The sequence below is a fragment of the Piliocolobus tephrosceles genome, chromosome 4 (assembly GCF_002776525.5).
Source record: "Piliocolobus tephrosceles isolate RC106 chromosome 4, ASM277652v3, whole genome shotgun sequence".
In the NCBI taxonomy this organism is placed as follows: domain Eukaryota; kingdom Metazoa; phylum Chordata; class Mammalia; order Primates; family Cercopithecidae; genus Piliocolobus; species Piliocolobus tephrosceles.
In genome coordinates this window covers 91,569,474-91,596,366 of record NC_045437.1, presented here as the reverse complement: position 1 = coordinate 91,596,366, position 26,893 = coordinate 91,569,474, and the positions used below count along the sequence as shown (strand labels likewise).

General features: G+C 35.9%; 1 protein-coding gene across 7 annotated transcripts in view; it reads right to left on the bottom strand.

Annotated features, from left to right (window-relative positions):
* The window catches only part of SLF1 (SMC5-SMC6 complex localization factor 1), a 99,782-nt gene that overhangs the window by 26,958 nt on the left and 45,931 nt on the right, over positions 1-26,893 (bottom strand). For 6 of the 7 annotated variants that reach the window (XR_003309436.2, XR_003309435.1, XM_026454286.2 and 3 more), the window contains 8 exons: positions 25,420-25,578; positions 23,011-23,174; positions 18,867-18,995; positions 18,147-18,312; positions 10,187-10,334; positions 2,859-3,004; positions 1,000-1,163; positions 71-204 (listed from right to left, as the gene is read on the bottom strand). Coding sequence is in view for 5 of the 7 variants with exons in the window: in XM_026454286.2 (XP_026310071.1) it covers positions 71-204; positions 1,000-1,163; positions 2,859-3,004; positions 10,187-10,334; positions 18,147-18,312; positions 18,867-18,995; positions 23,011-23,174; positions 25,420-25,578 (1,210 nt within the window). In the remaining 2 variants the exon portion in view is untranslated. The remainder of the gene's footprint in view (positions 1-70; positions 205-999; positions 1,164-2,858; positions 3,005-10,186; positions 10,335-18,146; positions 18,313-18,866; positions 18,996-23,010; positions 23,175-25,419; positions 25,579-26,893) is intronic. The other variant, XM_026454289.2, reaches the window with a different exon arrangement.

Genomic DNA, 26,893 nt, shown 5'->3' with positions numbered 1-26,893 from the left:
TGAAACCTGCAAGTACTGACTATAACCACGAAAAGTTCTTAGCATAAATTAATTTAGATACTTGGAATACCTTTTAGATTAGTCTTGTGAAAATTCATCTTTTTAACTACAGAGGGGCAATTCTCCTTGGAACAGGACAATTCTCCTTCTGACTTCTTTTTCAATTTTTTTAATGATGAGGAACATTTAGCAAGGTTCAAGTCTCTGAAAGGAAAAGTAAGAAATAAGGAAAGCTTGTTTTTCAGCAAGGCGTGCCAGCATACATTAGATGGTATTTTTTAAAAGTCTAGCCTCCTTTTAATTTAAACCCCTTTGCTCATTCAATCTTTACTGCTAATTTTAAAATTTATTTCAACTGTGTAGAAACAAATTTCAGTGCACTAATTTTCTTTTATTAGTCTTACTTCCCCAACTGCTCACTAAACTTATAAATATAAAATGTCAAATAAAGAGCAAAAGACCAGTTAAACCATATATTGGCAGAGAGAATAAAGCAGAAAGCTAAGATCAAGCAGGCCTCTGCTCCCCATTCTTACTTTCATATTCTGATTCTATTCTCTTCTTCCTCTCACAGAACTTTACTGAGTTTTATACGACATACACTTTTATATACCCTATACTTTTAGAGGAGGTTTCTCATTTTGGGAAAACTACTATTACGATATAGGATATCTCGTATGACCATGCATTCTGAAATCCCATCTATATTATGGCAAAGTAGTAATTCAAATCATAGAGCAAAAATTGTGTGAAACTGTATTTCATCAACTATTCATCAATAATTTGATGAGCAGTTTTATTTCTTTTGGGAAGCAGAAAGAAAGCATGTACCTTGAACTACAGAAACAGAAAGTGTTGATCAAATAGATCTAAAATTGAGTTTTGATCTAATCAATATAATTCAGACAGTATCACAGATAACCATAAAGTTCAAGAAATGCATCAGAAAAAGAGCTGTACTCCAAAACAAAGCACAGCTGGGATATCAGCATCACTTACGGTAACTCCGGCAGCCCTTCGACTTGTTTTTGTTTAGTACCATTCAACATTAGTAAGGCTCTCTGAGAGTCAAAACAAGGCCGCTGTCCTATTTTCTTTGATATCTGAATCTTTCCAGACCCAAGCACACCAGTTTTCCCCAAGGCTGGTAAATAGGAATATAACTGTTGAAAAATAATATCGCATTATTTTCTCAACTACAAAAACATCAGTAAAGAGAAATTATTTGATTCATTTCATTATTACATTTGGTTATATTTTCCTGGTTGCATCACTATGGTTGCCATTCTATCTTGGTTGAACATAATAAAATATTAAGAAAGCTAGCTTTGTGTCATAGTCAATATCATGTGAACAAACAGAAAAATACCTTCTTAAAAATAATTTTTTTCTAATTCAATTTTGATCATTTAAGAAAGCTCTTTTGATTAGTCTTATGCCCAATGTGTATGATTCATCTGCATATTTTATATGTATGATTTACATACAACTGGTATTTCTTAATTTCCATTTTGATAATGCCTTTTTTCCAGCAGAAAACAAGTCTTTCTTCAATAGAAAACAAAATAAGGAATAAAAACATCCTTAAAGGCAAGGATTGTTGCAAAACAGAATTTGCCTAATCTGACCAGTATACGCATTTCTCATTTAATTAAAAAATTGCTAGAGCTACTGGATATTCCTATCTAAAGACAGCCAAAATAAAACTGTAAAACTTTAAATCTATTGTAGCTTATATGCATAATATTTTGCTTTTTAAATACCATTTTGCTGGATCTAGTTCTTTCCGAAATAATAACCTCACATACGAATTTTATTAGAGAACAAGGATTTTTTTACTTTTCTATGATCAACCCTTGGCTAAGCTCAAAAGAAATTAAAATTTTTCTTTTTTTTTTTTTGTTGTTGTTGTTGTTGAGACAGGGTCTTAGTATGTCACCTAGGCTAGAGTACAATGGTTATTACAGGTCACTGCTGCCTCGACTTCCTGGGATTAAGGATTCTCCCACCTCAGCCTCCCAAGTAGCTGGGACCATAGGCATGTGCCACCATGCCCAGCCAATTTAACTTTTTTTAGAGACAGAGTCTTTCTATGTTGCCCAGACTGGTTTCGAACTCCTGGGCTCAAGGGATACTCCTGCCTCAGCTTCCAAAAGTGTTAGAATTATAGGAAGGGGCCATCAAGCTCCACCTTAAAATTTCTATTTGGTGATTACCTTCCCCAAACTGCCCCTGGAGAAGGGGTCTCACAATGTTGTCCAGGATGGAATGGAGTGGCTACGCACAGGTGCAATCATAATGCACTATAGCTTCGAATTCTGGGGCTCAAGCCATCCTCCCGCCTCAGTCTCCTGAGCAGCTGGAACTACAGGCACTCAGCACTGCCGCTGGCTTTCACTACTCTATTTTGAGATAGAAATATACTAGCTTTTATACAGAATTGAAAGATTTATGAATTAATATATTCTGCCTACTTACTTGAAATAACCAAGAATATTTTAAAATTCAGTTTGTGGGCCAGGCACAGTGGCTCACGCCTATAATCCCAGCACTTTGGGAGGTTGAGGTGGGCAGATCACAAGGTCAGGAGATCGAGACCACCCTGGCTAACGTGGTAAAACGCTGTCTCTACTAAAAATACAAAAACATTAGCTGGGTGTGGTGGCCGGTGCCTGTAGTCCCAGCTACTAGGGAGGCTGAGGCAGGAGAATGGCATGAACCCGGGAGGCGGAGCTTACAGTGAGCCGAGATCATGCCACTGCATTCCAGCCTGGACAACACAGCAAGACTCCATCTCAAAATAAATAAATAAATAAAATTGAGTTTGTGAACTCACTTCAGAATAGAGAGGTGCTTACCATTTTCTGAAGAGAGAGTGGCTCAGAAGAAACACTACCAGAGCTCTGTAGACACAACTTTTTAAAGACTGCCTCTGCAACAAACATTTGAAGCCAGGAGGAGGAAAAGGAGCAAATGAAAATCTCTAATTCCTGTGAAGAAAAGTCTGGAGAACATAAGGTAAGTCGATATAGTTATTGCTGTATCCTATATACTTTTTTCCATAGGCTATTTCCTTAGTGAAGTTTATTCCATCAAATGAGAGTTCTTATACCTGTAAGATTCACCCACATGATTTTAACCCACAAAAAATAGGTAATATCCCTATTCCTTGACTTTTAAGAGAAAATATTTAATGGCACATGTTCTCACATTTGAAAAAACAATCATTAGGTTTGATTATTTCAGATACAAGTCTTGAAATTATATATATACAGATTAGGTAACATATGAATATATAGAAGGGATTTCATTTATCACTATACTTTCCAACTACCATTAGAGATCTCTTCCCACAATAGGGATGCTCCTTTGGAAAACCAGTAATTAGTTTTTAAATGAACATACTAGTATTTAATTTGCAATGATCAGTACCGAGTTGATAGGAAGAAAGTAGACTGCTTCCTATGACAACACCCATGAATCTTACCACTGCAGAAAAAGAGGAAAGGCACAAGGTAAAGAAGAAAAACATGAAACAAGCGCATGTATAAAGAAGAAAAACATGAAACAGGAGCATGTATAACGAAGAAAAACATGAAACGGGAGCATGTATAAAGACTTCCTCAGAAGTTTGCACCCACTCTACTATGGGGGATGGTGGATAAATTTTTTTTTTTTTTTTAAGACGGAGTCTTGCTCTGTCGCAAGGCTGGAGTGCAGTGGTGCGATCTCGGCTCACTGCAACCTCCGCCTCCCAGGTTCAAGCGATTCTCCTGCCTCAGCCTCCTAAGTAGCTGGGACTATAGGTGCACACAAGATGGTGGATAATTTTAAATGATGAAACAAAAAACAAGAAAACACCAAGAGCCTCAAATCTCTTATACAAAACCTCAAGTACTTCAGTAAGATGAAAACGCATAAATATACCCATGAATTGAAAGTGATAAAAGAGTGACTATTTCCCATGTGATCTATTTAATATTATAAACTGTCTATTAATATTATCTATGTAACGTGATGAAAATACAACAAAATGATAATAAAAGAATAAATAAGACCAATCAAGAGGATATCAAAAGAAGCTAAAATTACAAACAACATAAATAAGTTGTGATATTATACAATAAGGCAGATTAACTATAAATACTGGAAGAATAAAGAATAAGTCAATACAATTAGCAAAATAAACATAATAAACAGAAGAGAAGAATTAAAATTGTAAGCATTAAGTTAAAATATAGTTTCAAAATCAGACAATGATAAACTTAATAGCAGTATAAGGCATAAAAGCTGCCCTCTCTATTCGGGGTGGAATTCTTTCAGGGTGAAGAGAATGCAGACACCCAGTCAATGTCCTGCTCAGATGCCTTCATAAAAGGCTGGGGATCTAGTGTCTTGTAGTCCTTGACCCTTGACTCCGATTTTCAAGAGTGGATGGGAGAAGTGAGGGAGGATTTGCTCTCAGGTAACATTTGTTAATTTCTGGTTGCCACATTGGGGAAGGGGATGCTATTGGCATCTAGTGGGCAAAGGCCCAGGATGCTACAATACATAGGACAGTCTACAATACACAGGACAGCCCCAACAACAAATAATTATCCAGCCCAAAACATAATCAGTACGCAGGCTGAGAAACTTGCCTTAACTAAAGAGATCTGATGCCCTTGCCTTGTGGCAGCTTGTCATAAGGAGTGTTTAAACCTTTGGGCAAATGGCTTCAGGTCTGATGTTAACCAGATACAACTAACCCCAAACAGATATTATCATCATTGAATTTAGATAATCCCTTCTAATATGGCCTCTACAGAGATACAATTTTTTTTTTTTTTTTTTTTTTTTTTGAGACAGAGTCTTGCTGTATCGTCCAGGCTGGAGTGCAGAGGCGCGATCTCGGCTCACTACAACCTCCGCCTCCCGGGTTCACGCCATTCTCCTGCCTGAGTCTCCCAAGTAGCTAGGACTACAGGCACCTGCCACCACACCTGGCTATTTTTTTGTATTTTTAGTAGAGACAGGTTTCATCATGTTAACCAGGGTGGTCTCGATCTCCTGACCTTGTGATCCGTCCACCTTGGTCTCCCACAGTGCTAGGATTATAGGCGTGAGCCACTGTGCCCCACCAAGATACAATTTTTTTGAGTTGGAAAGGAGAAAAGAATTACTCACAACCAGTTTTCTTGCTACTACTGAGACTCTGTTAATATTATCTAAAAATGTACAAGCAGTAAACTGAAGGATAAGAATCAAAAGATAATATGAACATTTAATCTCTAATTATATACATTAAAAAGCCTACTTCTTTTTTTAGTGTACTGCAACCAATTGATCTCTTAACATAAGAACTCTAGACAGAGGCAAAAGCAAAGCAGAAATAACTTGCGGAGTTCAAAAGAGTTGGTCTCACACTGAAATTTACAAATGGGGTTATTTATCTAATAAGGATCACATTTGATAGGCTTACAGATATAAGGAATACAAAGTAATAATATGACAGATCCATATATTACCAGGTCAAAAAGTCAAGGGGAAAAAAAAAAAAAAACAGATGAACAGGAGAACACAAGAAAATTAGCCCGTGGACTGTAAGAACTTTAAGGGAAGGGTCATACTTGTAGCCCTTACAGTATATAGGTCATTAATCTGTACAGAGTAAACATTTAGTATTTGACAGATGAATGAATGAACGGTTAGCAGATACCAATAACTCATAATAGAGAGCCAAGCCAGGACCATCTTTTTAAATCAAGTTAATGAGATCATGCTACTCCCTTGTTTCAATAGCTTCTAACTCCTTAACAAGGCTTACAAAACCCTACACAAACTCCCTTAACCCTTCTTTGGCCTTATTCTGCCCTCTCTTCCCATCAGCCAGGCAACAGAAGGTCTCAAACAGGCCTTCTTTCCTACTCATAGCTTTGGTAAATGTTACCTTCTTACTAAAAACACTCTGTCCTGTCAAACTTCTACTTATTCTTCACGTTCTGCATTCCATGGTCATACAGTATAAAAGTAAGTTCACCAATCTCAACACCTAGTTTTTCCTGTTCAGAGCACTTATTTTAAATGACATATTTATATAACTTTACAGTTTATCTCTCTTAAAGTTAAAAAAAAACCCACAAGGACCATGTTTTGTTTCCCTCTTCCACTGTATAGAAAAGCGTTTAGCTCAATGCCTGGTAGAATGCCAGTAAAATTTTGCTGAATAAACGAACAGAAACATTTTGGCTGAGAATTAGTAATGACATATAAACATTTATATTTTGAGGTCTAAAGCATGGAAAGAAATTAAGAGATAAAGCAAAAGTGAATAAAGGTTTGGAAAAAGTATTTATCAGGAAATAATTAAGTAATCTGAGAAAAGTTTTATTAAAGTTCTACAAAGATATGGAAAAAAAAACTATAGTAAATTTTGATGACATCTTCTTTCCCACTGAAACAACTGGAGGAGGCAAACTGTGGTGTGCTGCCTGTTTTTATGAATAAAGTTTTACTGGAACACAGTCATGCTGTCTATATATTGTGTATGGTTGCTTTCTTACTAAAAACTGCAAAGTTGAGTGGCCTGAAGGGGCTGTAAGGCCTAAAAAGCCAGTAATATTTATTGTCTGGTACTTAACATTGAACAGTTTGTTAATCTGTAGTTTAAGCCACTACATAAGGAATTTCAAGTAGGCATAAAAAAGAAATTTCAGATAACTTGACCTTAAAATACAGATAAGAAAATTTCTGTCCGAAGTGTTCAGAAACAACAAAGAGTGGCATCTATATGGAACTGATGAACATGAGATCTGATGGAAAAAACTTTATTTATCTTCTAAAATATCTGTTGCCTTAATTCTTGACAAAACAATTATAAACTAAAAATTACACTAAACTGAAATGAATTTGATAGATGTGAATCTGAGTAGTGTCACAGTATGAATTTTGTACTTCTGAACTAGGAAAAATCAGAACATCCAGTTTACCATAATTGAGAAAGATGGATCGATATTTTCAACTGGAAGTTACATAACAGTGAAATTATAACATTTTTACTAATGACTTGTGAAAAGCAAAAGATAGTAACTGAGTAGAAGAATAATGCAAAATAAATGATTTTTTTAAAAAAAGAAAGGAATATCAGCATAGAAAAGAAATGAGGAAAAAAAAAGAGGTGGCAGACAATGAATTTTAAAATTCTTCATCAAAACATGAACAAAACGGACATTATTACAACACCCCAGAATTTTGTGTGTGTGACTAACATGAGCTTAAACTCAACCTTAGAGTTACTAATTCTGTCAACGGATTATTTTGCTCCCAAATATCTATTAATATATTTGATCACTAACATTCAAAACTTTAGATGAGATTTAAATTGTCACTAATGAAAAGTATTTTTAAGCTTTTTTCTTTACCTTTCTCCAAGTGTACACACGCGCACACACACACGTGTGTACACACGCGCGCACACACACACGTGTGTACACACACGCACAGTTGGTTGCTTAGGCTTCAAATTTGGTTATAGCTAGGCAATTTTAAAGTTTTAAACATATTTTTTGTTGTTGTTGAGAAGAGTCTCACTCTGTCCCTCAGGGTGGAGGCTACTGGTTTATGATAAAATGTTCACTTGATTTCTGTCTCTTGACAAAGGTTAAACATCAACCTGCACTAACAGAAAAGAAAAAACTAGACAGAAAATAGAAAAATACTAATTTGAATGATTTTTAGAAATATATGTTTAAAACTTTTGGCTGGGCGCAGTGGTTCATACCTGTAATCCCAGCACCTGGGAAGCCGAGGTGGGCAGATCACCTGAGGTCTGGAGTTTGAGACCAGCCTGGCAAACATGGTGAAACCCCCATCTCTACTAAAAATACAAAAAGTTAGCCAGGCATGGTGGTACACTCCTGTAATCCCAGCTACTTGGGAGGCTGAGGCACAAGAATCACTTGAACTGGGGAGGCAGAGATTGCAGTGAGCCAAGATCATGCCACTGCACTCCAGCTTGGGGGACAGAGTAAGACTATGTCTCAAAAAAAAGAAAAAAAATAATGTTTAAAACTTTTAAATTGCTTACCTATAACCGAATTTGAAGCCTAAGCAACCAACTGCGTGTGTGCGCATGTGCACGCGCACACGTGTACATTTTGAGAAAGGCTTAAAAATACTTTTCAATAGTGACAATTTAAATCTCATCTAAAGTTTTGAATGTTAGTGATCAAATATATTAATAGGTCTTCGGGAGCAAAATAATCTGTTGACAGGATCATAATAGTAACACTAAGATTCAGTTTAAGTTCATGTTACTCACAGAATCAAAGTTCTGGGTTTTACACTTGTCACGTAAAAACTGAAAATAACATTGGATAACAATGTTACGCTTCAAAGTGAAGGGAAACTCAGAATATTAGTGAAGAAAGCACTGAAGCAAATGTATAACAGGTAATAGAATCCTTTTAATACAAGGCTTATTATATTTCATGCATTTGGCTAAACTATAAAATAAATTATAATTCCTTAAGGGCAATTACTATGTATTGGAAACAAGACATATAACTATACTGATAATCTCTAAAGCCATTGCTAATCCTCTACTAGGTCTCCAAACTCAAATTTCATTAAGGAATGAAAACAGGAAATTCCGTTAGTCAAATGCTTAGTTCCCATTCTAGCAAATAATGCCTGAATTCTGTTTTTTGAAAAGGATAAAAACCACTAAACTACCTAGTAAGAATGGTGGGAAAGAAATGTAAGAGAGGGTTCTGCAGGAAGATTGAATGTTAGCTAACAAATGTTAAAGTCATGCAACAAAGGACAGCTAGTCCACAAAGGGAACTGTAATCACCTCCTCAGCTCAATGAAAAAGAAAGAAAAAAAGATTTATCTAAAATGCTTCAGATAAAAATCTTCCTTGGTAGTATAAAAAGAGAACTCTCTCTGCAGAGGCATCATCGAATAAATCCTGAACCCAGATATAACCTGGATTCCTATTCTGAAGTCTCTCTTCAAAGTATTAAAGTGATTGACACCATACTGAAGAATGTTTTCTTTATATAAAATCAAGATACACTGAAACACATGTGTAGCAGAGTACTTATTTGGCAGTTTAAAATATCAAGTATATAAAAGTCATCTTTTATAGCTAAGAATCACAAAAAAACTTACTTGGTTTAAAATGCATTCATTTCAGGAATTAAGGACTACAGAAATAAAGAAATAAAGAAAAAAAAAAAGGGAAGGATAGACAAAGACTCCTCCTAAACTGGATATGGAGTTTGGGAATCTACATAAGGTCTTTACGGAAGCCTCCTTCAGTCTAGACGCCCAAAGAATTGGGTAGAACTTTTCAACTTGTGAAATGAGTTCTGCCATCATTTTCTTAAATAACACTCCTTTCCCCCTTTATTTTAGGGGAGACATTAAAGTAGGTAATGGGGAAAAGGAAGAGTGAAAAAAATTATCCATATAAATTACTTCTGTTTGCTTCACCCATGTTCATTTCTTGTTAGAGCACCAGACTCAACGGGGAAAAATAGTAGCAAGTTTTTTGTTTGTTTTTTTAAAGAGACAGGGTCTTGTTCTGTCATCCAGACTAGAGTGTAGTGGCACAATCATGGCTCCCTGCAGCCTTGGACTCCTAGGCTCCAGGGATCCTCCCACTTCAGCCTCAGAGTAGCTGTGACTACTGGCATATGCCACCATGCCCAGCAATTTTTAAAATTTTTTTTAAAAGACAGAGTCTTGCTATGTTCCACAGGCTGGTCTCAAACTCCTGGGCTCAAGAGATCCTCCCACCTCGGCTTCCCAAAGTAGGCTGGGATTATAGGCGTGAGCCACTGCACCAAGCAAAATAATTATATTTGAATAATAAATGTATGTGGGGGGAAGTCTCCTGTAATGTTTAGAGGAAAATAAGAATGCAAAATTACATATACAGTATGAATTCCACTATACAAAAATGCTTAGAAATACCAGAAAGACATTAAAAAGTTAACAGCAGTTATCTGTGTAGGAACAATAAGGGTACTTTAAGTCTTTCTCTTTATATTGTCTGTTTGTATCTATCCGTGCATGTATCCATAACAATTTCAAGGAAAGCTTCAAACGAGCGTATGTTAAAGCTTACAGACTGCTTAAAAGAAAATCAAAACTAATTTCCAGAATGGGTCTGAAAAAAACAGAAGACAGACAAACTTACCATCACACGAAAGAGAAATATAACTTCCTAAGTCATCAGACATGTGTCGCATCACATTTCTACCCATCTTAAGACCAAGGAAAATCCAATAATCTATTGCTGCTCCAAGAATTCCAGTCAATAAGTAAGCTAGTTCATGTTTGAAGACCTGACATTAAGATACAAAAAAATTACCAATATATATTACAATATTGAATTTCTATTAGTATTTATTTTGAATATGTTTTGAGGGGCAAAACACAGCTATCTAAAAATACAGGGTATGTAATGATAAAAGGTATTCTTAAGAACCCTAGCTAACTAATTCTCTCCCCTCTCTCTCTCCACATGACAAAAGAGTTAATAAACCAAATTTTCCAAGGACCTACAACTTAACAGTTCAGAATAAACTTTAATTTCATCCAACCTATCAAGTTTGTCAGGCAATAATTCCATTAAAATAATGAGAAAATACCTGGTTTTTGTAGATTTTTATAAATAGGAGAGATATGACTATAAAAGAAGATAGATTTATCTACCCCCACTGTTTATATATAGAATTATTCTTTACATTTCTCTATATGACATTTTCCAGAAAGACCTGAAAAACCCGATGAATAAAAGCTCTAGTAAACAAGATTATTCATTTGCTATAATATACTGATTCAAATTTTTATTTAATTATATATCAAATACTAATTACCCAACTTAGAGATGTAGAAATCAGTTTTAAAAGTATATCATCGGCTGGGTGCGGTGGCTCATGCCTGTAATCCCAGCACTTTGGGAGGCCGAGGTGGGCAGATCATGAGGTCAGGAGATAAAGACCATCCTGGCTAACACGGTGAAACCCCGTTTCTACTAAAAATACAAAAAGTTAGCCGGGCATGGCGGCGGCCACCTGTAGTCCCAGCTACTCAGGAGGCTGAGGCAGGAGAATGGCGTGAACCCCGGAGGCGGAGCTTGCAGTGAGAGGAGATTGCGCCACTGCACTCCAGCCTGGGCGACAGAGTGAGACTCCGTCTCAAAAAAAAAAAAAAAAAAAAAAGGATATCATTTTATATGATTACTTTCATAATAAATATCATTAAATTCTTATAAGAAATGTAACAAGGCATACAAGCCTTCTAAGTGTGCTTTACCCTAGTGTTTGAAAGTATTTTTCTAATCTCTAAAATTCAATAGAAACTATGAAGATAAAGAAGTGTGAAAATAAAATTTTAAAAACACCTCTGATTGAAATACAAATGCTTTTTCAAAGCATTAAAACCAGTTGAAATCATTATGTTCCTCTTATTTGTTGTCTAGACATGTTGGATATGTAGAAAAAAAATCACTAATAGTTGGGTAAAAGGCATATGACATTTTAACAAATGCTACAGTAACGGATTATAACTATGTTCTCCCATCTAATTTCTTTCTCATTAACCCCATATTAGGCATATATTATGCTTAAATAACATAAGTATAACATAATATATAACATAACTTGCTGTTTATGTGTAATAGTTAAGATTACAGTATAAAAGGATCTAAGAACCTGATCTATAACGAATAGATCTAATATTACTAATAAGCTAATCTATTATCACAATATTTATTAAAAACTTTCCACATGCCTTTTACTCAACTGCTTAGTGATTTTTTTCACATATCCAACAAGCCTAGATGACAAATAACAGGAACATAAGAATTTCAGCTGGTTTATTGTTTTGAAAAAAGTGTTTATATTTAAATCAAAGTGTTTTTAAAATATTATTTTCACACTTTGTCTTCACAGTTTACATGGAATTTTATGGATTAGAATAGTAAGTTTTTATATAAAAGGCACTTCCAAATCAGGTTCTTGGATCCTTCTATACTATAATCTAAACTAACACACTCATAAATAGTACATTATGTTATTATGTTATATATTACAGAATTATGTGTATTTCAGTGTATTAGTTATGTATTACACACCAAACAAGCATATATTATGCCCAATATGGGATTAGTGAGAAAGAAATCCCCAGCACTCTGAACCCTCAGTGACTACTGGATTTGTTTCTCCTGCCCTCAGCAAACAAATTTCTTGTATGTATATTCAATATTTCATTGGGATATCATTCCATATCTACTAGCTCTAGCTAGCAGATAAATGATTTCAAAACCAAAGTTCGATTTCTGGTTATTGTGCAAACACAAGCAAATGGTCCAGCAGCACACACAACCAGCTTGCCAGAACAGTGTTTATGGAAGGAAAACACATAGTCAGGACCAGTAGCATGTGTGCAGGTCCTCTTTTGTCCTATCACATCAGGGGCAGCATACTGCATTCGTGTAGGGCTAGACATCAGAATCTAGGAGACAGACCCTCAAGTGTGGAGCTAAGGAGATTTTTAAATCTGCATGATTAAGAAGGCGGTGCTCTTCTTCTGACATGATCAGGGGCCAAGACAGCCAGCCAGATTCTAGCAGGTGAGGCTTCATAGGTGGCTGTCAATCCCACCCAGTCTCCTGCCTTGATAAGAGAGCTGAGTTTAAGTCTTGCAGCTGTGGCTATATGGCATGGGAAACTAGTAGCAGCTCTGGTCACATCAGTAGCACCAACACCTCCCCTGGTGTGATTGGCAGGACTAGGGTCTACTGCTAGTCTCCAGAAAACACTGCAGGAAATCAACTCCATTCTTTGTACAGCCAGTGTCTTGCCTGATCACTCTGAGCAAGTTACTTAATCCTTACTTCTCACTGTTATCAAGACAATATAAAACAGAACAGTGAAAATATATATTTAAACTACTAAATTGATTATGTCCATATGCACATATGCATCCACAAAATGTTCCTTCCAATATAACATGTATTTGAATATCAGCAATGACAGTACTCAGGAAAGAAGCAAGAGGTTGGTAAATTTTGATTTCTGAAAGTATTCTCCATCTCAAGGGTATAGTAAATCAAGATCACTTTAGACCACCCAGGCTCTAAGACCCTGGGCAGGAAAGAAGGATGTTAGCCCACAGAGTGAAGCCTTATATAAAAACACAATCCAGCTTTCTATCAATCAAAAACAACACTAAAAAACAAACAAACAAAAAAAAATCAACCAGTTGGGACTTTCCCTCTTTCCTTATATAAATATGTCGTATATACAGTTAAAATCACAATAGAATATTAATATATTGCTTAATATTAAATTTACCTTGATATTAATGTTATTAAACAGAGAGAGGGAAGAGGTCTTGCAGTGATTTCGAGGAATAACTATAGCTTTTTTACTATGATAAAAAAGATCCTGCCGAAGTTATTCTTGTTTTCATGTCATTAGCTAAATATGCACACTACTACACAGCCATAATAGCAAGTTTCTATATGAAAAGACACTTTCAAGTCAAGTTCTTAGATCCTTTCATACCATAATCTTAACTATCACACTCATAACAATAATAGGGCCAAGACAGTGTGCTATGGATTATACTCACTGCCACTTTAACAATATATCAACAATGCTATTCCTTCCAGTATAGTGGACATATAAGCTTTAGAAATAGATTACTAAGAAAATAGTAAATAAATCATCAAAGGAAAGCAGTTTTCTTGGAATACTGAAATATTTGTTAAAGCTGACAGAAGAGAACATGAATACCCTAAGAATTAACAAAGAAATAAAAGGTAGACAAGATTTTGCATATATGATACATATCTACCTTAGAATTCCTTTCTAATATGTTACTATATTGCCAGACATTCTGTCAATACGGTTTTATATCATCTGCCAGTAGAGGTAACTTCTAGTTTATAAAATTGGCAATCTTCCAAAACTTGACTAATCTGTAATGTAGAATAAACTAGCATCTTGGCCTTCTGACTCCCAGATTAGGGATTTCCATGATATCCCACTGTAATACGTGACAAACTACTCTGTTGGAAAGATGCAAACATAAAGCACACACTGTGCCTCTTCCTGTTTTAAACACTGGCATTTGAAACATGAGAAAGTGTGGTGCGGTGGAGACTTGGCCTCTAGTCAAGGCTTTGCTCTAACAAGCTGTGACACCTTGAATAAGTTATTCAAACTCTTTATCAACTTTCTTATCTATTAATGTAAACTAGCTTACATTTCTACCTATATTGTAGAATTATCAATAGCACTTAAGAACATCTCAAAGAAAAGTGGGACTAGTAAAAATTGTACCTCCTCCATAACCTTCACACAGCCCACCTCTGCTCTTTGCCAAGGAAAAGCCCAACTCTTTCTCAGATTAATGACAATGAAATTCAGTGCCATTGTGTCACTCTGCAATACTTGCTGATTGACATTATGACAAAACAATATTAGCATAAACTGAGGACTTCTGTTTAGCTAATGACTTAAATTGAATACTTCAACTCAGCAAATCAAGAAACAAATGCTTTACAGTACAGAAAATGATGTCTGTGAACATGCATGGAATTCTTGAAACTGCAAACTGCCAAAAAGATTTAATTAAGTACAAGAATGAATTCTAGCAGAAAGGTAATACAATTTTTAAAAAGCAGTTTTATATCAATTTAAGCAATTCAAATGTTAAATATTAATTTGCAAAATTTAAAACCAGTTCTCATATTACAATGCTACAATTTATTGCAGACTGCTTCACAAATATGTTGCTTTTATTTATAAGTTTGAACAAAAATCTTGAAGTTAAATATGTATAAATCTGTTACTGTTTACATCAGAGCTTAAGTAATTTCTTATCTGTGATAGTCCTTTGAAGACTTAGTAAAATTGTGAAAACATCAGTTTCTTTTATTGTTTTCAATTATAAATGAGCAATTTCATTTATGTAATCAAATGAATGAAAAAAAGAAATGTTCTATAATGAAGACATTTTCTATCCTTAATGATTGCATTGTATAAAAAGTAAATAAAAAGACAGATGGTAATTTATAAAGACGCTATCAGCTTTAGTTTAAAAGTGCTATACTCAATTGGCAATGAGGTGTAAATAGTAGTCCTATTTCAGCTGAGTATTTTTAATTTCTGTAATTTGCAAAATCATACTTCCTTTTAAATCAGATACATGCATGAGACAGTGCCTACTCACCTGGTTATTGTTAAATAGGATTACTTGATCACAAAGAAATCTAGCTACACTCACGAGCAATCTTCCCGTTTTAATGCTGATTTAGAAAAAACAAAATTAGTACCTCAAAAAGAACTTCTATTTTCCTGTCTCAGACAACTGAAAAGAATTTTTTAAAAAATCAGCAAGAACTTCTATTTCTAATGAAGGCCTAGGTAATTCAGATGAATTTTTTTTTTTTTTTTTTTTTTTAGAGACAAGGTCTCACTCTGTCACCCAGGCTGGAATGCAGTGGCGCAATCATAGCTCACTGTAGCCTCCAACTCCTGGGCTCAAGCAATCCTCCCACGGCAGCCTCTCAAGTAGTTAAAACTAACAACATGTGCACACCACCACACCTGGGTTTTTTTTTTTTTTTGGTAGAGATGGGGGTCTCACTATGTTGCTCAGACTGGTCTTGAGCTCCTGGGCTCAAGCAATCCTTCCACTTCAGTTTATCAAAGTGCTGGGATTATAGGCGGGAAACACTGCACCTGGCCTCAGTTGAACCCACTTAGAGAAGAACACTAACACTAAAAATGTTAAATGAAATATGCAAAACATTTCAGAAAAAAAAGACGATAAATTATGAGGAATTGCTACGCCAAGATCTAGTGAGGTACCCACGTGAGCCACTCAAAGATACCTGACTTTGCCCTGAGGACCTTCACTGATTTTAAGGAAGAATCTAGAATAAGAACTGTGGTTTCTGAGCACAGGGGGAAAAAAGATTTAAAAAAAAAAAGAAAAGTCATGGCCAAAACCTAATCGGTCATAGGATGAAAAAGTGAAGGGCTTCATCCTCATGGTAAGAATGAATCGGAAGCAAAACTAAATGTATATGGAGCCCTTTACTTCATTGGAACCATCTAGAGTCCCCCAAATGTAGACATTGGATTAGAATAGTCCTTAACTAGTGGTGCACCTAGGCACTTGGCAGAAGTTCAACAGAAATTCTTTCTGAGGGAAGATATTCTGGTGTTTATCACATATTGTTTCTATAAATAACTTTTCAAATGCAACTTAAAAGTATATAGTGAATAACAAGCTTGCAAGAGAAAATAAAAAAGCACAAGATAAGGAAACAGCAAAAAACAACAACAGAAACAGACCTATAAAGACTTCAGATATGGAATAATCAAGCATAGATAATAAATGTCATTGCCATGTTACAGACAAAAGAAAACCTTGAAACCCATGAAAACAGTCATAGCGGTTTGGAACAGTTAAGAAGTCTACTACCTGTAAAAAATACAAAAAAATTAAATGAAATGGTCATGTTTAACAATATATTGGACACAGCTGAAGAAAGAACTAATGAACTGAAAACTGGATGAAAATACTATCCAGAATGCGGCAAGCATAGAAAAAAATGTATCTATATGGGAGTGGGGGAGGGAGGGAGAGAGAGGAGAGGGGAAATGGTAGAGGGAGAGAGAGGGAGAGGAAGAGAGAGAGAAAGGGAGAGGTAGATATAAGGTGAAAAACAGAGAATATGAAGAAAAGGTATAATGTAAGTTTAACGGTAATTTAAAAAGTAGAGAAGAGAAAATGGATCTGAGGAAGTATTTGACTAGAAGCTACATAAGCAGTTTTGTTAAGACAGAATAGACTTCATGGTAGTTTGATAACTGAGCTCTCCACCCTAACTACTATGCTTACGATCCCTGAAAAAGATATTACCTAACTAGCAGTTATAGGATCATAACTAGTAGTCACAATATATCAGTTATGAATAATAAGGTGACATTAGCATATATAAAATAGAAACTTAAAAATAAATAGATTAGCAAATCAACAAAGTCGACTCAGAAGGATTGATTAAAACAATTATTAAGTTTGATCCAACCCAACAGAAAAAAAACATTCTGGTTCCTAGTCTTATATGGAGCCAAAAAGAGAACTTCAGTAAATTTCAGAAAGCAGAAATTGCATAAGGTGCATTCTTGAACTATAATTCACTACTAGAAAGTAACCAAAAAAAAAAGCACAGCCGAACAAACAAAACCCATCTATTTAGAAATCTTAAAACACCTTTTAAAAATATCTCTTGGATCAAAGAGGGAAATCAAAATTAACAACAGAAAATACTTTGAAAAAAACAGAGCACTCTAAGGTAAAGTATCAAACTATGAAATGAATGTCAAGTTGTACTCAATAGGTAATTTATATTAAGTGCATGTATTAGAAATGAAGACTAAAAATAAAAAAAGATTCAAGAAGATAGAAGAGAAAGTAAACAAAAAAATTAAAAGAGCAGAAATGAGTAACACAAAAAAGTAGACAATATATTTCCAAAGGGAGATCATTCTGAAAAGCAAAAGGGTGACTAATATTTGTTATGTAACCAAAATGTGCCACAGTTATGTTGCTATACACTGTTATCCATGAGATGGATAATACACTAAAATCACTATATGTTAAATTTCTAATGACAGTCAATTTCTAATTGACTTATATAGAAATATTTCACAAAATAACTCAGCATCAAAAAAGGTAGTTTTAAAATAATACTAATAATACTAATACATATTAGTATTTATTAGTACCCCCCAAAAACTGTATGGATTGACTCATTTATTTTTAAATCTGAAGTTCTTCATGAATCAAATTGTACAAAAGTAAAAAATCTAGAAAGGTTAGTAACTAGAGATTTCTTAGCAGTAACTATCAAATAACTCACTAGCTACTACATGCAAATGTGAGATGATGAAGGAACCAGTCTCCAAGGGCCTTTTACCTTAAAACTAGATAAGTTAAGTAGAAAACAGTGATATATTTGGGTACATTTTAATTGTTTTCAAGTGATCCAAAGAAAAAAGGGGAGAAGAAAAGGTAAATAATTCAAAGTGCTTTTTCCATAGACTATTTATCTATAAATTAATCCTACTTACATCATTAGACTTGCATTTTTCCTTGTGAGAATATAGAGTCCATTCCAAAAGCATATTTACTGGTTTGGTCAAAAGCCCAGAGGTTTCACTTCCTGACCAAAAAATTTCAAGAAGCATTGCCTTTCCTGTTATTTTCAGATTCTGAGAATCTGACCAGTCATACAACCTAATTAAAATATAAACAAAAAGTGTACCTTTAAGCCAATTTGATCATGACAATTACTTGACATCTCTCCTGTCAAAAAAAAATGCTAGCAATTTTTGAACATAGATCATAAAATATAAAGATTATAAAAATTATAATAAAGGACAAAATATAAAAAATGGCCTCAGTTCAATAAAGTCATTGACAATGTATATATACACAGTAATCTACCTGCAAGTTTTAGAGCAGGAGTAAAACGGCTCAGTGTTTAAAATTGGTGTAGTTTTTTACTTAGCATTCAATTACTAAAGAATTTTTTTTAAATCCTAAAAAATGAAAACACTCTTATATCCATCCAAATTAACAGTGGAAGTGAACTGAGGAAATTTTTTAAAGGGGCATATAAACCTTCACTCCCACTGAGAGTATCTGGAAATATGTTTTAAAAACAAATCTACTTTAAAATATAAAACAAGGTGACTTTTTAGAAATGTATTTTTAATAATTGTAAAAAAAAATGGTGCATAAAGACAACAGAAATTTAGAAAAGTGTTATTTTTGCAATTAAAACTTACTTTTGACTCAGATATTGTACTTCACTTTCAATTAAATTAAAGAAAAATTTGAGCAGCGTCAGGTGGAGCACCTTGGAGTCAATATTTTCTGAAATTTGATGACAAAAGCTTTCATTGAAAAGGCAAGACCTGAAAAACATGAACCCAACAATCAATAACATACAAGCAATACCCTAAGTAATCTGTGAACAAAATATTTCTCCTTCTAGAATATTGCTGGAATACTAGCCAGAACCCTTCTCTTTCTTACCCAAGATTACTTTCTTTTTCATTAGTCAGTAAATGAAGATTATTTAGGGTTACTTTTTTTAGAGTTTTCAAAATTCATTATTTTATTTTCTTTCTGTCTTCTAGAGCAGTCCTCTCCAACTGAACTTTCTGTGATGATGTATATGTTCTACTAGACACTTGAAATGTGGCTTGTATACCCAAGGACCCAAATTTTTAATTACTTAGTCAGAATAAAATTTAAATATAAATAGATATGGCTAGTGGCTACTGGGTCAGACAGCACACTTCTATAATATATTTTTAAAGAGAATAGAAGATTACTCAGAACTTTTAAGATTTATGAAATAGTGTCTAGGTAACAATATTTATTACAATCTCCCACCTTTCTTGTTGATTATATCAACAATGCACCGATAACTTTCTACCTCTGTCTCCACTTTCCCTGTCTTCTTTTTTAATACAACATTCTCAGGAGAGTCCTTATTAGCTTTAAATTTAACAATTTATTTAATATTCAACCTGTCTATAAGATCCTTCATGCCCATATAGTTAATCAGTCTTTCTGAAAACTATCAGAGATAGAGAACTTAAGTTTCTCTATGTATTATGGAATATTTCAAATATATACAAAAGTAGAGAGACCAGTATCCCTTAGCTCATTTATATTCCTACCACTTCGCTAAGCACCTCCCCAGCACCCTATTATTTTGAAATGAAATCTGGGTATTTTTGTTTAAAAGACTACTTTTAAGCTGCCCAAAATCTATTGCCTGTAGCATCCATAAATTCATCCAAACATTTATTAAGCACTTATATTCCAGGCATTATATTCGATATCAAGGATGGAGATATTTAAGACTGAACACCTTCTGTAAGAGGGAAGTTTAAAGAAAGAAAAACAAGACTGAGCAACTATCCTTAATAAAGTCATAGGACTGATGTGAGTGACAAACTTAAAAGAAAGGGAAAGAGTAAGAAAGTGGCAGCAGGGTTGCATTTTAAGGGAAAACTACGGCTGAGCATGGTAGACCATTCCTGTAATCCCAGCACTTTGGGAGGCCAAGGTAGGAGGACTGCTTGAGCCCAAGAATTTGAAACCAGCCTGGGCAACACAGGGAGACTTCACCTCTACAAAAATTTTAAAAATTAGTCAGGTAGGTCTGGTGCAGTAGCTCATGCCTGTAATCTCAGCACTTTGGGAAGCGAAGGTGGGTCAGGAGTTCGAGACCAGCCAGACCTACACAGTGAAACCCCATCTCTACTAAATACAAAAAAAAAAAAAAAAAAGTAGCAAGGCATGGTGGCGCATTCCTGTAATCCCAGCTACTTGGGAGGCTGAGGCAGGAGAATAGCTTGATCCCAGGAGGCGGAGGTTGCAGTGAGCCAAGATTGCGCCACTGTACTCTAGCCTGGGCAACAGAGCGAAACAGCTTCTCAAAAAACAAACAAGCAAACTACAACCACAACAACAACAAAAATATTAGCCAGGTATGGTGGTGGGCATCTGTAGTCCCAGGTACTCAGCAGGCTGAGGCAGGAGGATGGCCTGAACCCAGGAGTTCAAGATTGAAGTGAACTATGATCCTGCCACCGCACTCTGTCCTTGGTGACAGTGAGATTCAAAAAGGAAAAGGAAAGAAAAGAAGAGAAAAGAAAAGGGAAAAAGGAAAGGAACAAAAGTGAAGAGAAAAAGAAGAGAAGAGAAAGAGGAGAGAGGAGGGGGGGCAGGGGAGAAAGGGGGAAGGCAGAGGGGAGGGGAGGAAAGAGGAGAGGGGACAGGGGAGGGGAGGAAAGAGGAGAGGGGATGGGGGAGGGGGAGGGGAGGGGAGGGGAGAGGAGAAAGGATGGGGGAAGGGAGCAGAGGGGAGAGGGGAGGAGAGGGGTGGGGAGGAAAGGGGGTGGGGAGGGGAGGGGAGAGAAGATAGAGGAGACAGGAGAGAGGACAGAGGAGAGAAGAGAAGCGAAGTGAAGCAGTCAGGCATGGTGGCTCATGCCTTTAATCCTGGCACTTTGGGAGACTGAGGTGGGCAGAAAGCTTGAGCTCAAGTGTTGGAGACCAGCCTGGGAAACATGGTAAGACCTCATTTCTACAAAAAATACAAAACCAGCCAGGCGTGGGGATCACCTCAGCCTGGGAGTTTCAGGTTGCAGTGAGTCGTGATTGTGCCATTGCACTCCGGTCTGGGAAACAGAGTGTCTTAAAAAAAAAAAAAAACTAGGAAATTCGGGAAACATAAGAGCAAAAGACAGGATACGGAAAATAATGATTGGACACACTCAGTAAAGTGGTGAGGATGAGAACTGAGACATATATCAGGGCTAACTCATGAAGGGTCTTATGTATTTCGCTAAGAAATTTGAACCATCTTCTATAGGTAGTTCAATGTATGTGAGTCAATGAAGGACTTTAACATGGGAAATGACAAGATCACTTTGGAAAGAGCATACTGTGGGGGTACTTTGGAAGAAAAAAGGAAAAAAGTAGACCCAAGATCAATAAAGCAGCTACTGCAATAGTTCACATAAGAAGCAATGGGAACTTTAAAATAAAGACAATTGACAGTGAAGAAAGGAATAGATTTGGAAATTATGAAGGATGTCAGTCACATAAACTATTTCCTCACATCATATACTTATGCTGGGCTCATACTGTTGGGCTAGTACTTTTGTGCTGGTATTGTGTTTACATCTCAGTCACTTTTAAAGTGCAGGAACTGTTATTTAAATCATCTTTTTAATCCCTAAAACGTAGTACAGTGTCTGGCTCTCCATAAGTACTCAAGAATTTGTTAAAAGAATGAATAAATGCATGCGGGTTAACTGATCAGCTCACTATAAATATATCACAACCAAGATGGTATGTGAATCTTTATGATCTCAAAGAGCTAACCAGAGGTCTAGCCTTTGCATGGCTGGTCAGGTGTCCTTTCTCTACTATGAACCTCCTGAAACTGGACATTTAGATTAAAAAAAAAAAGATCTTCCCGGTCAGGCATGGTGGTCCACTCCTGTAATCCCGGCACTTTGGGAGGCCAAGTTAGGCAAATCATTTGAGGCCAGCAATTAGAGACCAGACTGACCTACACGGTAAAAGCCCATCTCTACTAAAAATAAAAAAACACAAAAATTAGCTGGACGTGGTGGCACATGCCTGTAATTCCAGCTACTTGGAAGGCTAAGGCATAAGAATTGCTTGAGCCTGGGAGGCAGAGGTTACAGTGAGCCAATATCAGGCCACTGCACTCCAGCCTGGGCGACAGAGAAGACGCTTGTTTCAGAAAAAGAAAAGATCTTCCCAGAAGAATAAGGGCTATCAAATACAGTTATTTGAATAGCAAGGGGAAAACATTTTCTGTTAGAGAGAAAGAAGGTGAAGCAGAATTTCTGGAGACAATAACATCTGAAAGACAGAGGAAGGTCTAGGCAGTGACAGCATGTGCAGAAGCATGAAAGAGATGACATATTTAGGAAATATTAAGTTCTGTTTTAAAATTCAAATTTCTAGCTGAAAAAAAAAATAACTGAAGCCCTAAAATAGATACTATAGTTACAAATGTCTATACTTTTGGTGACAAAAACTGATGATATGCATATTCCATAAATTAATTTTCTTCATTTAAAAAACAATACGCAGATTTATATTTTGTTAAAAATAATGATTTGGCTTTCTAGTGAGTCCATTTCATGCATTCACTTTTTATTTTTTTAGGAAACAGACTGAAAAACGTGACCAATACAGACTTGCCTTTTCGTAAGTTTTGCAATAAATATAATACATATTTGTATTTGCAAAATACACTACACACACTTTTCCAAAAGTAGAAAGATGCTTCTTTCATCAGTATCTTAAAAAAATACTTAGCATAACAACTATTCAATCAAATGTAGCATCGTCAAATGTGAAATTCCTTACCTGATAAGGACTTCTACTAAAGACCATGCTCCTTTCATACAAGTTGGACACTGAAACAACTCTAAATAATAACTTGACATGGCTGGAGACTTCCAAGGAGGATGCAGGTGAAGAAGAGCTGACAATATATGAAAGTATCGACCAGAAAATGTATCTATGTTATCCTATTATTCAAAAATAAACAAACAAATAAAACACTATAGCTAAAAGTAGTTTCACTGGCTAATTCAGTCTAAAACCAAAACAGTAACCCTGGCCTAACTTCCTTTTTTGAGAAGGAGTCTGGCTCTGTCACTCAGACTGCAGTGCAGTAGCACAATCTTGGCTAACCGCAACCTGCACCTCCCGGGTTCAAGCAGTTTTCCTGCCTCAGTCTCCCGAGTAGCTGGGACTACAGGTGCCCACCAACACGTCGGGCTAATTTTTGTATTTTTAGTAGAGATGGGGTTTCACTATGTTGGCCAGACTAGTCTCAAACTCCTGACCTTGTGATCTGCCCACCTCAGTGTACCAAAGTGCTACGATTACAGGTGTAAGCCACCACGCCTGGCCTAACCCTGGCCTAAGTTTCTTGCCAAATATATGTGTTTAGACAAATGAAAGCAGATAGAAGCATGATGTTTAGCTAATTAAATAAAGCAACTGAGAGGTATACTCTATGTACAGCTGATACCTGAATAACAGGTTTTAACTGCACGAGTCTACTTACACATGAATTTTTTCCAATAAATGTAGCCTACCCTTCACATCCATAGGTTCTACATCTGCAACTAAATACAGTATTCTGTATTTGGGAGGCCTTGGCCTCTCAAAGTGCTGGGATTACAGGCATGAGCCACAGCACTCAGCCTAGTAAGAAGTTTTAATTTCCTCACCTGTAAAATAAAGGTAATTCCTGCCCTTGCTGCTAAATGAGATTATGCAGCTCAAAGAGGATGATATGTATGAATGCATCTTATTAGTTATTGTATTAATTATTTTCTATTGCCTTCAGTAGTAAAGGAAAAATTTTTCCCCAGTAGTAAGGGAAAATTTTACAATTACCTCTAAAAGAAAACCCTTAAAAATACAGTATTCACAGGATGTAAAACCTTCGTATGTGGAGGGCTGACTTTTCCTATAAGTGCAGGTTCTGAAGAACCAACTGCAGGACTTATGGGCAGATTTCAGTATCCACAAAGGGCCTGAAACCAATATCCTGTGATAGCAAGGGATGACTCTATCTGTACACTGGGTAATCCCTTCTATTAACACTACCTTAGATGAAATATTCGTTTTCCTTTTCACAATTATAATGAGATTTAAGAGGTCTCAAATGTTACCTGAAAGGAACTAAAGGTAAGAAACTATTCATGCAACATGCTTACTTATCACCAACATAACATACCTGAAAAAGCTTATGCCTGTTATGTTATCAAATTAGCACCTTGGTGAAGGGCATGATTAGAAAGCTATCTGTGGCCGGGCGCGGTGGCTCAAGCCTGTAATCCCAGCACTTTGGGAGGCCGAGACGGGCAGATCACGAGGTCAGGAGATCAAGACTATCCTGGCTAACATGGTGAAACCCCGTCTCTACTAAAAAATACAAAAAACTAGCCGGGCGAGGTGGCGGGCGCCTGTAGTCCCAGCTACTCGGGAGGCTGAGGCAGGAGAACGGTGTGAAGCTGGGAGGCGGAGCTTGCAGTGAGCTGAGGTCCGGCCACTGCACTCTAGCCTGGGCCACATAGCGAGACTCCGTCTCAAAACAAAAAGAAAGCTATCTGTGAATATTTGCTCCTATTGGTTTACACAGTTTGAATATGTTCCCAGCATGGGCAACACAGCAAGACTCCATCTCTACAAAAAATTTAAAAATTAGCCGGGCATGGTGGCATGCGCCTATAGTGCCAGCTACCTGGGAGACTGAAGCAGGGGGACTACTTGAGCCTAGGAGGTTGAGGCCACAGTGAGCCATGATCACACCACTGCAGTCCAGCCCGGGCGACAGAGAGGGACCTTGTCGCTTTTTCTTTTTAAACAAAGAGTATGTTCATTATGTATACTATAAATAAAAATTATAATCATCAATGTACTAATGGAGTAATTTACCAAATGTAATTCTAGATCACTGCAATCTGAGTTTTATCTTTGATACTTTACTGCCGTGAGAAAAATTAGATAATCTTTTTCCCCAAAACAAAATTATCTTAGAAATCCTGAGAAAATAATTAGCTAAAGCACTAAGAGTAGTATCTAGTATATAGCTGGAAAACAGAAGAGTGGTAATAAATGGGTACTGCATTAATAAAATGAAGGAAAAAAAAAACACTGAACAGAGAAAATAAACTGTAAACATACAAAAAATGAGAAAATGTTCACATTTTAACATTCTTTGAAAAAAAGATTATAAATCCTTAAGGCTGCTCTTACCTGTAGAACGTTCTCTAGAAGGGCATGAAGAATGCATACAGGAGGGATATAATGTGCCTGCAAAGTGGAAAGTTCCTCAATTGCTTCTTTAAAAAACTGTCCTTCTATGAGGCTTTCAATTAAATTTAATACACCTCTGGGAAATTCAGTATTTTTAACCTAAGAAAGGAAAGATTCTATGATTCAGAGAAAAGAACGATAAAATTTTGCAATCAAATCTTGAATTAGTAAGAAGTTATTTATTTATTTATTTATTTATTTATTTATTTGAGACAGAGCCTCACTCTATTACCCAGGCTGGAATGCAGTGGTGTGATCTCGGCTCACTGCAACCTCCAACTCCCAGGTTCAAGTGATTCTCCTGCCTCAGCCTCCTGAATAGCTGGGGCCTACAGATGCGTGCCACCATGCCCAGCTAGTTTTTGTATTCTTAGTAGAGACGGGGTTACACCATATTGACCAAGCTGGTCTCGAACTCCTGACCTCAGGTGATCCGTTTGCCTCGGCCTCCCTAAGTGCTGGGATTACAGGCGTAAGCCACCACGTCCGGCCTAGTAACAAATTTTAATTTCTTCATCTGTGAAATGAAGATAATTCCTGGCCTTGCTGCTGGATGAGATTATGCAGTACAAAGAGGATGATATGAATGTGTTTTATTACTTGTTATATTAATTATTTTCTGTTGCCTTCAGTAGTAAGGGAAAATATTGCCTCTAAAATATAAACCTTTAATAGGAATTTGCAGAGTATGGTTTATAAAAAAGAGAAAGAGCTACAACGACATAGTTCTTTAGGTGAAAAATTATTTTTTGGTTTTCTTTTAAACTTAAAAATGAACCCTATTAAAATATCTTTTAAATGTTAAGATATCATCAAGCACAAGCAACATTTGCAAAAAGCAAAAACTGATTGGGAGAATCATAAAATCACTCTGAGGATGTGTATTTATATAACTCTAAGAGCTTCACAAAACACATTCCCGTTGGTCAAACTATTCTTAATAATAAAAGTAACTACTTTGAATAATTTGAGTCAAAAATACTCTAAAAAGACTACATGGAATTAAAAAATCCATCCAGTTTAGAAGAATAAATAAGGAAACAAGGGCCTCAAGCCCCATTCCCTCCCTAATTTAACAATGGACTGGATATATGTATTGCGGGTTTATTTTGTTCTGAAATGAAAGTATGTAAAATAAAGGTATCATTTTCCTTAAATAACAAAATAAATACACTTTTGTAAATATCATACCAAAAAATTTTAATCTAAAAGTAGTCATTATGAAAGTTATGAAACATGAGAACAGGAATGTATATTTCACCTATGTGTGCTGTTAATATTTGTGATCATTTTTTACTATTATATGGAAAATTTGGAGTTTTGACAGAATATTTTTAATCATTTCTGATTAGAGAAACTGTATTTATTTGTGCATACAACACATTACTTCTAATTGTGCATACAACACATTACT